We start from the raw sequence: 14,056 nt of genomic DNA on the forward strand, positions 1-14,056 counted from the left end.
GGAGATCTCATGGAAATGTGATCTCACAGGATTATAAAATGGAGGGGTTTAATAGCGCATAACATCACGTAGTTTTTGTTTGTACACTGGTTCGTACGAATAATGAAAAATAATAAGTACATTACGTGCCACCCACACCACCGCTCCTTTTTGTAATCCTGCCTGTCCAGAAATCTTGTAATGTAGAATATTTTCTCATTCCCTGGTGATGCCGTGGATCGGCGAGAGCTCAAAATAAAACAAATACGGTAGCGTAAGGCCACACTTGATCCGTTTACCCATCATACATGGGAAAGTTAGGATTTCCTCTGTTTCCTGTTTTTGTGGTCTAACTGGCATCAGTATTGCGCGGGGTACGTGATCGGAAATCCCTGTTCAGTTATTTTGTCCTGGTGAAGACGTTTTCTGCATTCAGTCCTTGGCAATGGGTATGAGTAACTCTCGTTAGCTACAACAGCCATCAAACAGGCTGACTGAGGAAGGTTCGCCGGTCCCGAAATTTCTGTTTATTAACATCTGCAGTCTTCTCAAGACCAAAAATAGAATCCGATCTTCTATGGCTCTCGAAATGGAACAGGATATGAACGATATTGACGTATGTGTGGTTTCTGAAACGCATTTGAGACCGGACGTTCCCGATGCCGTTATTGTCATGTCAAATTACGCTCTGTTTCGGCGAGATAGAAACTGGAATGGAACAGATATGAGTACAAACGGAGGTATTGCCATTTATAATTTACGTTCAAAGTTCTTCCGTCGAAGACATAATAAGAAAATATTCCCATTTCAATGATTTTGACGATGATTCTAAAATTATTTTTTCTTTTAACAATGTTGATCCTACTATTTGAATATCATGTACTCATGTGGGAATGCTAAATTAATTGTTGTTGTTGTTGTTATGTCAGAAATAACATTAATGTGGTCGATGTACAAAGATCCGGAGGAGTCAGTCGAACTGATTGCTATCACTTCCGCTTTACCCACCGGACACCATATGCTTATTTGTGGAATTTATCACCCTCCACAACACAGTTATCAAGAAAGGATTTTAAAATGGGCTACCTAATCGATTTGTCAGATTCCTTTTTGGAAAAAATTTCTGACGGGTTGTTCGTCTGTGGTGGAGATCTTTTAAATCAGATGAACATTGACCGACTTGAATCGTTGTCTGGTTGGCGCTCATTGGTCAACCTTTCCACAAGAGGAGATTCATGTCTCTATGATTGCTTCACTAATCCTTCAAGCCTTTTTGATTCCTGTTACCCTATTCATATGTCTATAAAGATTGATCATGAGGGAGTGATATTACCTCCAGCCCTAAAGCTGAACCCACTGCGATATTAAGTCCAACTGAGAGATTGCAGGGAACATCGTAGACACACTCTCTTTTTCGAGCTTGAGCAAACAGACTGGAATCACGTTTGTGAAGCTGAAAACATCGATGAGGCCGTAACAGGACTAACAAGACTACAGACAAAAATCCTAGGGCCAATGAATGACTGTATGCCATTTAGAACAGTGAAAATGTCGTCACCCGATCCTTTTTGGATGAGCCCGCTTACTTAATATTTGTTGAAGGACCTTGAAGATCAAGGTAAGAACGAGTAGTTCGAACAGTGACCGACTGAAGGTGATTAATGAGCGAATCTCCAAATGCTACGTCGGTAAGCAATATAGAAACGAATGTTTGGTTTATCAACGTACAAGTTGATGACTAAAGGTAAATTAGCCACCTTAAAAGAGATTTGTCCTTTCGTTAGAGCGAAGGACTAGCGCTCAAGACGAAGGGCTTACGCTCTAAACGTCAGCACTCGAATCTCTTTACGATGACCAGCTTACTTTTAGTTATCAACTCTGTTGAAAAATCAACATTCCCGATAAAAATGGTTTTCGACCTGTTTTGGTCTGGAAATGGTATCAAAGGATTTATGGGAAAATGCTGAAAATGGGCATTGATTTGGTATTTAGGTTAAAACTCCGATTGGGCGTCAGGTCTGAAAATCATTAGTGGAAGGCACGTATTTTAAGTTGTCCATGTTTATGACCGTTCGAACCAGTCCACCCTTAACGCTTTCAGCACCTGCGAGCGTTTTGGCGACCAAGTCCGAGTTTCTACTATTCATTTAATTCTTGCTGATTCAAAAACGCAATGCCAATTCAAAGCGCAAAAAAACCTGGCCGCCTTTGCGCCTGTTGAGCTTTATTGTTTCGTAAGTGGCAAAAAATCTCAGCATTCTAGATTATGCTAATCGATACTGCACTGAAACACGCTCCAATGTAAAGATATTTAAGTAAACAATGGTTATTCATGATTTTCGTGATAGATGATCTGTACCAAAAATTTATTCACGTGCTCATGCGCACCTCAGCTCAAACGGGTTTTTAAATTCTTAACGGACATTTCGTTTGCTGCTTTACGAACCGAAAGAACTTAAATTTGGATCGAAAGTTGGTTTCTGAAAAGTTAGCCCATGCACAAGTCTCCCAAGAGTTTACCAGACTTTGCCTAGAACTTAAGGGGATAGTTTGAAAGATTCAACTGAAGGTTTGAGGCATGAAGTAATAGTGAAGGCCGCGTGTAGGTGCAACTCCAAGCGTTGTACAGTTGAAACCCGCTTGGAATATAGGAATAGATCGTCGCAATGCATTTCTATTTAACAAGGGAGAAGGCTTCGATTTGGTTGAATAATCCAATATAGAGGTAAGTTGCTAAGGGATGTCAATTAACGGTTGGATTGCAAAGTTTGCTGCTGTCCAAAGCTCGTTTTTCTATCATGCTCAGATAAAGTCACGGAATTTGCTTTCCCCCCTCGCAGTTTCCCTAAAAGTATATCAGTTGCACACCATTCAACGAGTAGCTTCAAGGTAAAATAAAAAGAGATGAATGGAGGAAATCGGCCAGAACTCAGTCCGACGTTCTTGAAAAAGGCCGTCATCTGTGGTCATGGTTTTATAAATCCCTAAACGGCCTCGCTCCTCGCTCCATACACTTTTCCGAGATTCTGTAAATAAACTAGCTATTCCATTGCCACGAACTTATTATCTTCGTAATAGTTTTCGCAATTGCGGTGCTGTTCTGTGGAATTGTCTCCCTCAAAATGTGAGGCAAGCAGGATTTCTGGGTGAATTTAAGAAATTTTTATATAATTACTAAACTAATAACTAAAGGCACAGCATTCATGGAAAACAAGGTGTTTTATTAATTAGTAAGTGATTGACATGATATTCAATTCAATTCAATTATATTCACACTTATTACAACGAAATACAATATAATTTATAGTAAGAAAAAAATTAAACGTGCAAAGCAATTTTTATATAGTGATTATACATTCTACGGAAGAAGTGCGTAGTGGCCAAAGGAGCAAGGCTTTCGTGTTGGCCACTACCTCTGTGCAGTTAAATAAAATAGGGGGAAGTAGAATTGATAATACTGGTTAAAGAGCTCTGCTAGTCTAATCAGTAGACTTAGGAGTGGAAACTACAACAGTAAGGAAAATAAGTGTTTACAGCAAATATATAAGTATATAGTATACGTTAATTTTTTTTTATATTATTTATGTTTGGCTACCAAGTAAAAAAAAGTTTGTATTTTTTCTTAAAATCATTGTAGGACAGACACTTAACTTCCATTGGAATTGTTTCCCAGGTTTTTTGATGCCACTACTCTAAACCGTGCTAAACCATAATTAGTTCTAGAAAATGGTCTGTACAGGTTTTGACTAGTGGCAAATCTGGTATTATATTTCTGGATATCAGAAGCTAGGGAAACAAGATCATGGAGTGCAGGGGGTGTTTCTTTTTTATTGTATTGTAATTTATGCACAAGGGAACCAATTTTCAACCTAAAAATGTTCTCTAGCTTAAGGATTTCTTATAGAGTAAAATATGGTGTTGCATTTTCTCTTTTATGTGCAAAGAAGATGCAGCGGAGGCAGTTATTATGGCTAATTTTTATCTTTTTTAATGTTTTGATATGTGATGATAGCAATTAGCTTTTTAGAATGTTTTTTGCATTGGATTATTTACCTGTAACCTGATTGAATTTTCGTGCATAAACAAAGATTATGTTATGTTTATTTCATTGTTTACTGTTTAACTTGTTCTTAGACAGTCAAACTCGTTTTTGAAGACACCGATTATAGGGAAAGATTAATTAACTGCAGTGTGTTGACCGCCAATTGCTTGTATTAACTTGCCTTTTGGGAATTATCTTGATTAAAGATTCAGTAACGATTGAAAACTTCCAATTTTCTGGAACCTCTAAAGTGACAATTAGCAGTCAGCACCAGGAAATTATATTCGTTAATGTGGAGCTATACTAAAGAGGATTATTTCTTCATGTTTCTTATTGTTTATTTACTCCTTGCTTTAGAAATACGCTGCTGTATATCGCGAATCAAAGAACCTCTTCCACCTACCAAAGAATAGAAAAATTAACGTCATTTCACACTCGGAAGAGATTTGAGCGATGGCAAATGTAAGTATCAAAACATTATTTACCCGATTTAATACAATCTTAAAGGTTTCGGACACTGACTTGGAAAAAGTTTAAAACACCACATTTATCAAAAACTTAGAAAAAGACTTTCCGGCCGAAACTCTTCAGTCTTCGTCGGTTTAAAAATGACAAATAAGCGGGAAGTAGATACACTGACAACATCTAGCTGTGCGATTTTAAAGTATATGACCAGCATAGTTGTTTATGAAAACCAGCCCATGAAGTGGGACTGCCTAGAGAAGAACGATCATCTGATGGATCAGACTACGACTACATTCGAAGAATTTTCCCGACAAAATTGGAAGAATTAATTTAGCCCCTGTATGGACCCCTTGTTCTTGCCAAAAATGTACTCTTTCTTTAAGGACATAAGGGACATTCATACGAGAGAAGTTGAATAAGCTATGGTTCAGCTAAGTCGTAAAATTACCGTATAAATACCATTACCATTACCATTACTATATCAGTTTTTTTATAAAGAATTAGTTTGTATATGAATTCGAGAATTTGTTTTCCACAAGAGGTGGAATCTGACTCAGATTTATCAAATTTTCAGTTTCCATGGGTAGGGAAATACGCTATCAGAAACTGTCTCAGGAGTAACGCCCAACTTCCAGCGATAATTCTGAAAAGGGTGTGCAGACGTGCTATTTTGAAACTGGGACTAATCAATATAAACTTTCATTGCTGATTTAATTTTTTTTCTTTAGCTGAAAAGAAATGCAGAACTTCACATCCAGTAAAAATGAGCAAAGGATTCTGGAATCCAAACTACTTAGACAGACGTGGAAAATGCATATACAAATGTAAGTCCTTTTTGCCTTTTTGCTGGACCGCGTTTCATTCACTGCCTAAACCGGTGATAAAGCTACATATCAGACAATATAATCTAGATTTCTGTATTATGACTATTAATATTATTAATCCTTGAATTGTAATCGGTCAGGAATTCAGTCATGGACTGCAAATGACTTGAATAAACTATATTATTATTATTATTATTATTATTATTATTATTATTATTATTATTATTATTATTTTTATGATTATTATTGTCATAGCAGAGTTCTCAACTGGATGCTAAACTCAGTTAAAAAGCTGCACAGGCGAACAGCGTAACCTGTGAGCTAGGAGTTAAAAAGAATATAATCATAATAATAAAAATCAATGTAAAATAAATAAAAACTATCCGTATCTATTTACCTGCTAAAAAACAAATAATAACAATAATTACAATTCGATCGTCTCCCAGTTCACGTATCATCGATCATGGAAAAAAATTGCTCTCAGTTCGTTGCCGACACTAACAAAAATAAGGCTAGGCGCAATAAGACATTTAAAAATTAAAAAAAAAAAAAAAAAAAACGGATAAAAAACGGATCCAAACTTGGCCTAAAATCATTGTCGTTGGATAATGTCGTCATCATTAACATTGTATAATACAGTCAATCGTCTTTCAAATCACAACTTTAAATGTCCGGGAAATATTGAACGTGCCGGACAGCACCGCTTTCTGCATTCTTTTCAACACCTCTTTGCTACTCTTCCCCACAATTTTCGTACATTGTAGTGTCCATCTCCCGTGACCACCTCCCCCCCCCCTCCCAAGGACATCAATGATGATGTTGTGTCGTTTTACCTCGTAACCGGGGAACTCCTGTTTTAATCCCCAACGTTGGGGGGGGGGGGGGGGTGGGGGCATACTTTACAGTCTTCTCTTCGTTCTTCTTCTTTACAGTCTTCTCCTCGTTCTTCTTCTTTACATGTATACATACATATAGGGAGGCAGCGTTGCATAGTGGTTAGGGCGCTGAACTTGCAATCCGGTGGTCCCGGGTTCAAGTCCCGCTCTGACCACTGGGATTTGTTTCACTTTAGCTCCGTTTTCAAATCCAAGAACACGCTTTGTAAACAGGTTTGCCTCCTACCAGTTGGGATTCTTATCAAATGTTATGTTCTGTTTGTGTATTTATTTATACTTCAACTCTTAAATAAACTTATTAATTAATTAATTGATTAATTTGTTTATTCATATTTCCCTAACACGTCGCCCTTTCGTTATCCTGGAGTCCTTATTGTGTCGTATCTCTAACCTAAACCTACACGACCTCTTGTCCAAATTTGTCGTGAGCTTTCTTGCGAGCATTTCGTTTATGATCATCTTGAGTGGGGAGGGGGCAGATTGCTTGCAGACTCCCTTTTCTCTAAAGATCCCTCGAGGGTTAATCAATCCGTCGAAGGCGAGCTACAATAGGGGTGTGAACGAGTAGGAGTTGGGGCGAGACGCTTTCGCCTGGTCCCAATCCTCCTCGTCCCAATTTTTCGATGCGTGTTACCACTACACAAACTTCGAGAGCAGGAGGGTAAGAGAAACAAATTGCAAACGAGAGGGGGAAGCAATTATCACCATTACGATAATAATAATAATAATAATAATAATAATAATAATAATAATAATAATAATAATAATAATAATAATAATAATAATAATGATAATTATCATCATCATCGTCACTAGCTCTATATGTATTTATGTATTTATTCTTCATTATTTTGCTTTTCGCAGGTATTCAAGTATTCACGCCGGAAAAAAACGAACTTGTGATGCGTGATAACGCATATATAACATTAAAAAAAACATCAAGAATCCATATGAATGAGCTATAAATGAACCGGGATTCAAAACAGGTATCAGGTATACTATTCTTACTTCAGTTCTGCTTTCAACCAAGCCCGACAGCCCTACAGCCCTACAGCCTAAACTAAGGCAACTAACAACCCCCAAGATCTTTATTAACCAATATTTTTTACCTTTTCAGGTTGACCTTCACGAAAGAGGGCTACTTTCCACAACACTTGTAACGTAAATATTGGAGGTCAGTATAAATTTTTTGTGGAGAACAATATCTAAATCACTATATCTTTAGTGTCCAATACACTGCAGGAGGAAAGAATAACGAAATGTCTTCTCAAAAGAACCACGGCTGGATCGGCCAAACACTAAACCAACGGCACGTATTTACCTAGCACAGTATGTTTAAGACTGCAACATCTCTTTCGACCGAACCAAACTCTAAACTATGACTAAAAAATAGTATCAAAAACAGAAAGGTGGCCAATAGTTGCCAACCACGTGACCCCAAGCTGGGTAGAGGGTTTCGCGCGCTCCACTTGGTGCTTGTCTTACTTTCGCGCTTCCCGAGGCCCGTATAGTTGTGATGATCAACCCATCCCGGTCTGCCGTATGCACTCAACAGGCATTGCACACAGGTACAGTAGTCAACTCAGTTGAATACAGGCCGGGTTATACCGGAAACTAACTATAACGTGACCTGTTAGGGTGACAGGCAATATACTGGGTCGCTGTGTGAGAGTTCATGGCTGGTTCCAGAGGACCGTCTGTATTCAAGCGGGGGTCACAAATTTTTTTCAAACCAAATTACCTAAGCATTAGTTTTAAATTCATCTTGCGGTTCCTGAGAAGGAGTTGTTGCTTTGCAATAGAAGGGAATATTAAAAAAACTATTTATGGAACACGGGATATTAAATGAATTCCATTGATCCACAAAAATATGTGATGCAATTCTATTAGCCCCACTCAAAGCCATCAAAAACACTGCTTAACGTAAATGAAATTTTTAAATGGGCTCCACTGATCTGAAGAAAAATGTGATACACTTCAAATGACTTCACTTACAAATCCAGCATGTTAACTAAATAAGTTTGGTTATGACGTAGAAGCTGTTCTCGACTGACTGGGCTTTAGAGCCCCATGTTTTACTAACAGCCTGTGTTTACAGATTATAGATATATTGAGGGATATCTAACGCTTCACAGGTATGTCTACAAAAGTTACTGAAACTCATTCCGCGGCTGCAAGAGTCATAATCAGTAGTATTGAATTTCCTTTACAAGTTTCCTGTGTTCATATCGACATACTTTTAGGAAATAAGAATCACATTAATCAAGAATAAAAGTTCTCCTTTGATGAGTCGAAATTTAGCCCCTCCGATTCCTTGTTCGGAAGCCCTTCCACAGAGCTACATGTACTTAAATCTAATGGTATCCTAAAATCCTTGTGAATGAATGAGAATGATGTATTATTCAGTGAATGGCACTGAGCTGCACTTAGAAACAGTCTATCCGAGTCCTCCTACAAGGAGTCCAACCTAAGCTCTTCCGATTGCTACTTCGGACGCTTTACAATTGAGCTACATGTTGTGTTATTTAGTGAATGACACTGACCTATACTCGGAAACAGGACATCCGAGTCCTCCTTTGAGGAGTCAAAGTTGAGCCCCTCCATTTACCTGTTTGGAAACTCTACCACAGAGCTACATATACTTTAATTAAATGGTATACTAGAATCCTGGTGAATGAATAACAATGATGTATTATTCAGTGAATGACACTGAGCTATACTCGGAACAGGATAGCAGAGTCCCCCTATAAGGAGTCGAACGTAAGCCCTTCCGATTGCTAGTTCGGACCCTTTAAAATTGAGCTACATGTGATTAAATCTGATGATATACTGTAATCTTGACGAGTGGATGGCATTGAGGTACTATACAGTGAAAGACGTCTAGTCTGACCTATACTAGGAAACAGGACATCCGAGTCTTCTTTTAAGGAGTCAAAGTTTAGCCCCTCCAATTACTTGTTTGGAAGCTCTACCACAAAGCCAGAAGTGATTAAATCTGATGGGATGCTATATACAATATTGGTGAATGAATGAGAATAATGTGTTATTTAGTTAATAACACTGAGCTACACTCGGAGATAGGACATCTGAGTCTTCCTTTGAGGAGTCAAAGTTTAATTAGCCCCTCCAATTACTTGCGTAAGATCTACCACAGAGCTACAAGTGATTACATCTGATGGGACGCAAAAATCCTGGTGAATGAGAGAATGGTGCTTTATCAAGTGAACGACACACTGAGCTATACTCGTAAGCTGGATATCCGAGTCCTCCTTTGAGTAGAGAAAGTTTAGCTCCTCAAAGGACTTGTTCGCGGAAGTTCTACCACAGAGCTACAAGTGATTAAAACTGTTGGGATGCTAGAATTCTGGTGAATGAATGAGAATGATGTCTTATTCAGTTAATGACACTGAGCTATACTCGGAAACAGAATAGCCGAGTCCTCCTACAAGGAATCGAACCTAAGCCTTTCCTATTTTTAGTTCGGACTCTTTACAATTGAGCTACATATGGTTAAATCTGATGGTATACAGTAATCCCCATGGAAGAATGACAGTGATGGATTATTCAGTGAAAGACATCCACACTAACCTATACTCGGAAGTAGGATATCCGAGTGCTAAGTAAATATTACTTGTTCGGAAGCTCTACCAAAGAGCTACAACTCTAATGGTATACTAGTATCCTGGTAAATGAATGACAATGATGTATTATTCAGTAAATGAAACTGAGCTATATTCGGAAACAGGATATCCGTGTCCTCATTGAAGGAGTCACACTTTAGCCTCCCCCTCCCCCCACCCCAAATACTTTTTCAGATGCGCTACAACATAGCTACAAGTCATTAGATTTGATGGTATACTATAATCCTGGTGAATAAATGACAATGATTTATTATTCAATAAGAGACATTTACAGTGACCTAGACTCGGAAAAACGATATCCGAGTCCTCTTACAAGGAGTCGAACTCAAGCTCTTTTCCGATTACTGACTCTGAGATTTAATCGGAGATAGGATATTCGAGTGCTCCTATGAAGAGTCGAACTTAAGCCCCTCCGGTTACTTGTTCGGAAGCTCTACCACAGATCTACCTAGCTCCCGATTTCCATTGTTAGGATGCTTTACCACTGAGCTACAAGAGACGTGTGGGAGCAAAGGCGATGATACTTTGTGGGTTCATGGGACAAACATCCTGTACACTGCTTGGTTTTGAATATTTTAAGCCTATTGATCGTATGAGAATAATATATTCTCCACTGAATGACACTGAGGTACTCTTGGAAACAGGATATCCGAGTCCTTCTATGAGGAGTTGAACTTTAAAGACCTTCCGGTTACTATTTTGGATGCTCTACCACAGAGATAAAATGTGAATAAATGTGATGCTTTACTATAAGCCTTGTGAATGAATGAAAAGGATGTATTATTCAGTGAAAGACACTGAGGCATACTCTGAAAAAGGAAATCTGAGTCCTACTATGAGAAATGGAGCCTAAGACCTTCCGATTTCTACTTTCATATTCTCTACCACTGAGCTACAGGAGACGCAGCGACGCGGGAGCTAAGGCTATTAAACAACTGAAGATTTTTTGGACAAACGTCCTGTATGTTTCCTTGGATTTGAATGACAATGTGTGGCATATGCGTAATGGAATAAATATGATGGTATACTTTAAGCCTTCTGAATGAATGAGAATGATCTCACTTAGTCCGGAGTGCAGCTTGGGACACAAGTATGGAACGCCGTGCTTTCGTTGGTTGATTACTTTGTCATTTTTGCATTCGTCTGCAGTGTCACTCAGAGTACCCACAATATTAAGGCAGCAGTATGTCTTTATATGGAAGGGAACGCTAACTGTGATAGCTAAATAGCATTAGATACGGGAAGGTGGACAATAGTTGCCAATCATGTGACCTCAAACTGTGGGGATATATTCAAACAATTTCTTTACCCATCTGAGTTATTAAGCCTGGAGCTGGTTAAATAGCATGTTTCCTGCTGTTGTTTTTCTTCTGAACGTCATTTATTTGCTGCTATATAGGAATGAATGTCTGTTAACTGTTAACGATCAAGTCTGCACTCGTTCATAATTTACTGCCATAAAGCTGATTGTTTTCTTTTTTTTTTTTAAGTTTGTAGAGTATATATCGTGTTTCCTCTACATGAACACTGAGTGAGATGCCTCCATCCATCATTGGTAGACCTATAGACAATAAACAAGATTTGCAAGGTATGTTGCTATCGGTTTGCTGTCATCTTACGCTCGTTGAGTCGACCATAGATCGGCGCTATGTGCCCTGGACTTTCGTTTTTCTGAGCGGCACATTGTCTTAAGCTTGTTGAACTTATTATATTATTCAACCAAATAGTTTCTTGTAGTTCTTGAGTTGGTAGTTACTATTGTGAAGTGCGTTCAATGAATATAAGTTTCATGGAAATCTTAGAAAAAGTATCAAATTCCCTTACTGTACATATGTTAACGGTATATCCCCACTTAATTCTTCCTTAATTAATATAACCGCCCTATTAAAATGGGAAATTTATTGGAAAAATATAGACTGTTCTCCTCCCTTTCAGGGAAAACTACTCCAGATGGGTATGAGCACCTCAACTATCCGCGGAGTTACTATCATAGAAACACGAGGGAAAGCTGACGAAGGATGGATGAGTGTTTTCTTCTGATATGAACATAACGAAGGAGTTAGTAAGCGGTTATCACCATCGGCTCTTTCTTGAAGGTTAGTTGGAGTAGTATACTTCCTCACTTATTTAACTATAAGGTATGCGCAGCTCAAAAGAGTATGACTCTTGTTTCATTGGATTTTGAGAAGAGTATTAGAACAAGTTTAGATACTGTATTTTCTCGATTAAACGTCCCCGGTGTTTATTTAAAAACCAGCAGTTTTGGTCCCGCCTTTGAAAGCCGGCGTTTAATCGAGGTCCGGCGTTTATTGATAAAGTGCAGTCTTCTGACATTTTTTTCCGGTCAATTTCTTATTATCCATCCTCAGAGACCCAGGGGCAGTTTGTTATGAGGCGAGACGATTTTTCCCTTCGTCCTGTCTTGACAAACTGCCCCTGGTTCTCGGAGGAGAATTATTACCCAAAGTTACAGTATTACGTATGGCGCATCTATGCTTGTATATTGTAATCAAGATTTGTAACAAACAGAACATAAACAAGAAAGCACCTTAAAGGCGCAGCTGAGTTGAAAGAACATCGGCCTGGGAGAGCTTCCCAAAGGAAGCATAACACAAGAAGGAACGTTTTCCAGTAATACAACACGAACGAACATTGTTATGTTTTATTTTGTTGTACAACATCCATCCTAGCTATTATTACGCCAGTTTTCCTCTGAACATTTATTGAAATTAGCAAAGCAGCATAACGTACTAGTATGTTGCAGCAGTGCTATTAGATAGAAAATGCTGGACCGCAAATAAACGCCGGGACCTCGATCAAACACTCCCGACGTTTATTTAAAAATTAGCAGTTTTGACCCGACGTTAGCTGACGTTTAACTGAAAGTGCACCTAACCCCCATTTTTCTTTCTCTTAAATAAATCTTTGCACCTGTTCGAAACATATTGCGCTATTTGGCGCCTTTTTCAACCAAATCTTGACTTTTTAAAGGCTGTAAAAGTTACAAAAGCTAGCCATCATCTGTCCCATGACCGAGCTAGTAAGGGGCATGGGTCTATTCCTTACATGACGTCACAAACTGATTTGCGTTTATTAAGTCTTTGTGAAATTGCATGCAAAGCAGTTTGTGACTTCACGTAAGGAATAGACCCATGCCCCTTACTAGCTCGGTCATGGGACAGATGATGGCTACTTTTCGTAACTTTTACAGCCTATAAAAAACCAAGATTTGGTTAAAAAAAAAAGGCGCAAAAAGGCTCAATGCGTTTCGTATAGGTGCAAAGATTTATTTAAGCGAAAAAAATTTGGGGGCTAGGTGCACTTTAATATATGAGGCCGGCGTTAAATCGAGAAAATACGGAAGTAATTTTAGTTTTAACAGGTTTGTTTTTCAGTGAGTATTGGAGCAGGGTAAAGATTTGTGCCGCTTTTCGAGAGAACATGTTTGTAAAAAATGAGATGTTATGTTTTAAGCCCGGTGAATAAATAATATATTAATTTTTCAGTCAGTGACACAGGCATACTATCTCTAACAAAACTCTTGGTCATCTTATACTCCTTAGCTGTAGCAATAAAGTTAAACGTTAATGGATGTACCAATGCATTAATTATCAATTAACAATAATCAGACTTACAACTGAAATCCATTTTTCCTTCTTTCCTTTTAGGGTGTTTTCTGTGGTTCAAGTCTCACGAAGTTTTTAAAGCTAGAGTTTATCCGAGTGAAAACTGAACAGCAAGATTCTTCAGCCAGCCTTCACTAGCTCTACATCATTGCTTAAAATGTCTTTAAATCTCAAGACGAAAATGGCATAGACTGAACATTGATATTTCGTAATCACATGCCCATCACTGCGAAATAACAATTTGCGTGAAGATCACCGAGTGGTGATAACTACTGCTACGATTACTTTGGCCGTGAGGCGTTTGGCTACAGCGACAGTGAACAAACAACGATAAAGGAACTTTTTTTCCTCTTTGAAAATGAAACAACTTTAGTTACTCTTACTATACAGTAGATCTATAGGTGGAACTTTTGGTTGTAGCTAATGCCGCGTCTGCATTCGTTGGGATCCTGAATTCGCGTAAACATTTCACATAAATGTAAAAAGGAAGGCCCTTTCATTAGGCTGAGTTAGCGTAATTTCCTGGACCCTATTTTTATTTTATTTTATTTATAAACTTCGCCAGAGGAGAACCTCTGACAGG

At 38.3% G+C, this 14,056-nt stretch overlaps 1 protein-coding gene and 1 long non-coding RNA gene across 3 annotated transcripts; both read left to right on the forward strand.

The window, feature by feature from the left end:
- Positions 1–169: 169 nt before the first annotated feature.
- Positions 170–1,986, forward strand: LOC146476374 (uncharacterized). The gene is made up of 2 exons (XM_085114548.1): positions 170–719; positions 909–1,986. The coding sequence occupies exons 1-2, from the start codon at positions 557–559 to the stop codon at positions 1,067–1,069; spliced, it is 324 nt and encodes a 107-aa protein (XP_084970674.1). The 5' UTR covers positions 170–556; the 3' UTR covers positions 1,070–1,986.
- Positions 1,987–5,227: 3,241 nt separating this feature from the next.
- LOC146476375 (uncharacterized) lies at positions 5,228–14,003 on the forward strand. Of its 2 annotated transcripts, none has more exons than XR_014865621.1 (4): positions 5,228–5,310; positions 7,324–11,435; positions 11,783–11,943; positions 13,516–14,003. It is a non-coding gene; the product is annotated as an uncharacterized LOC146476375 (long non-coding RNA). The 2 variants fall into 2 exon arrangements; XR_014865620.1 differs by lacking the exon at positions 5,228–5,310 and adding an exon at positions 7,094–7,192.
- The last annotated feature ends 53 nt before the right edge of the window (positions 14,004–14,056 follow it).

Source organism: Pavona decussata, unplaced genomic scaffold (genome assembly GCF_977016875.1).
Source record: "Pavona decussata unplaced genomic scaffold, jaPavDecu1.1 SCAFFOLD_77, whole genome shotgun sequence".
In the NCBI taxonomy this organism is placed as follows: Eukaryota; Metazoa; Cnidaria; class Anthozoa; order Scleractinia; family Agariciidae; genus Pavona; species Pavona decussata.

Coding starts and splice junctions, on each gene's coding strand:
- LOC146476374 (XM_085114548.1), top strand. CDS start 557: ATGGCTCTCGAAATGGAACAGGATATGAACGATATTGACGTATGTGTG. Junction 720..908: donor AGATATGAGTACAAACGGAG/GTATTGCCATTT, acceptor TTGTTATGTCAG/AAATAACATTAATGTGGTCG.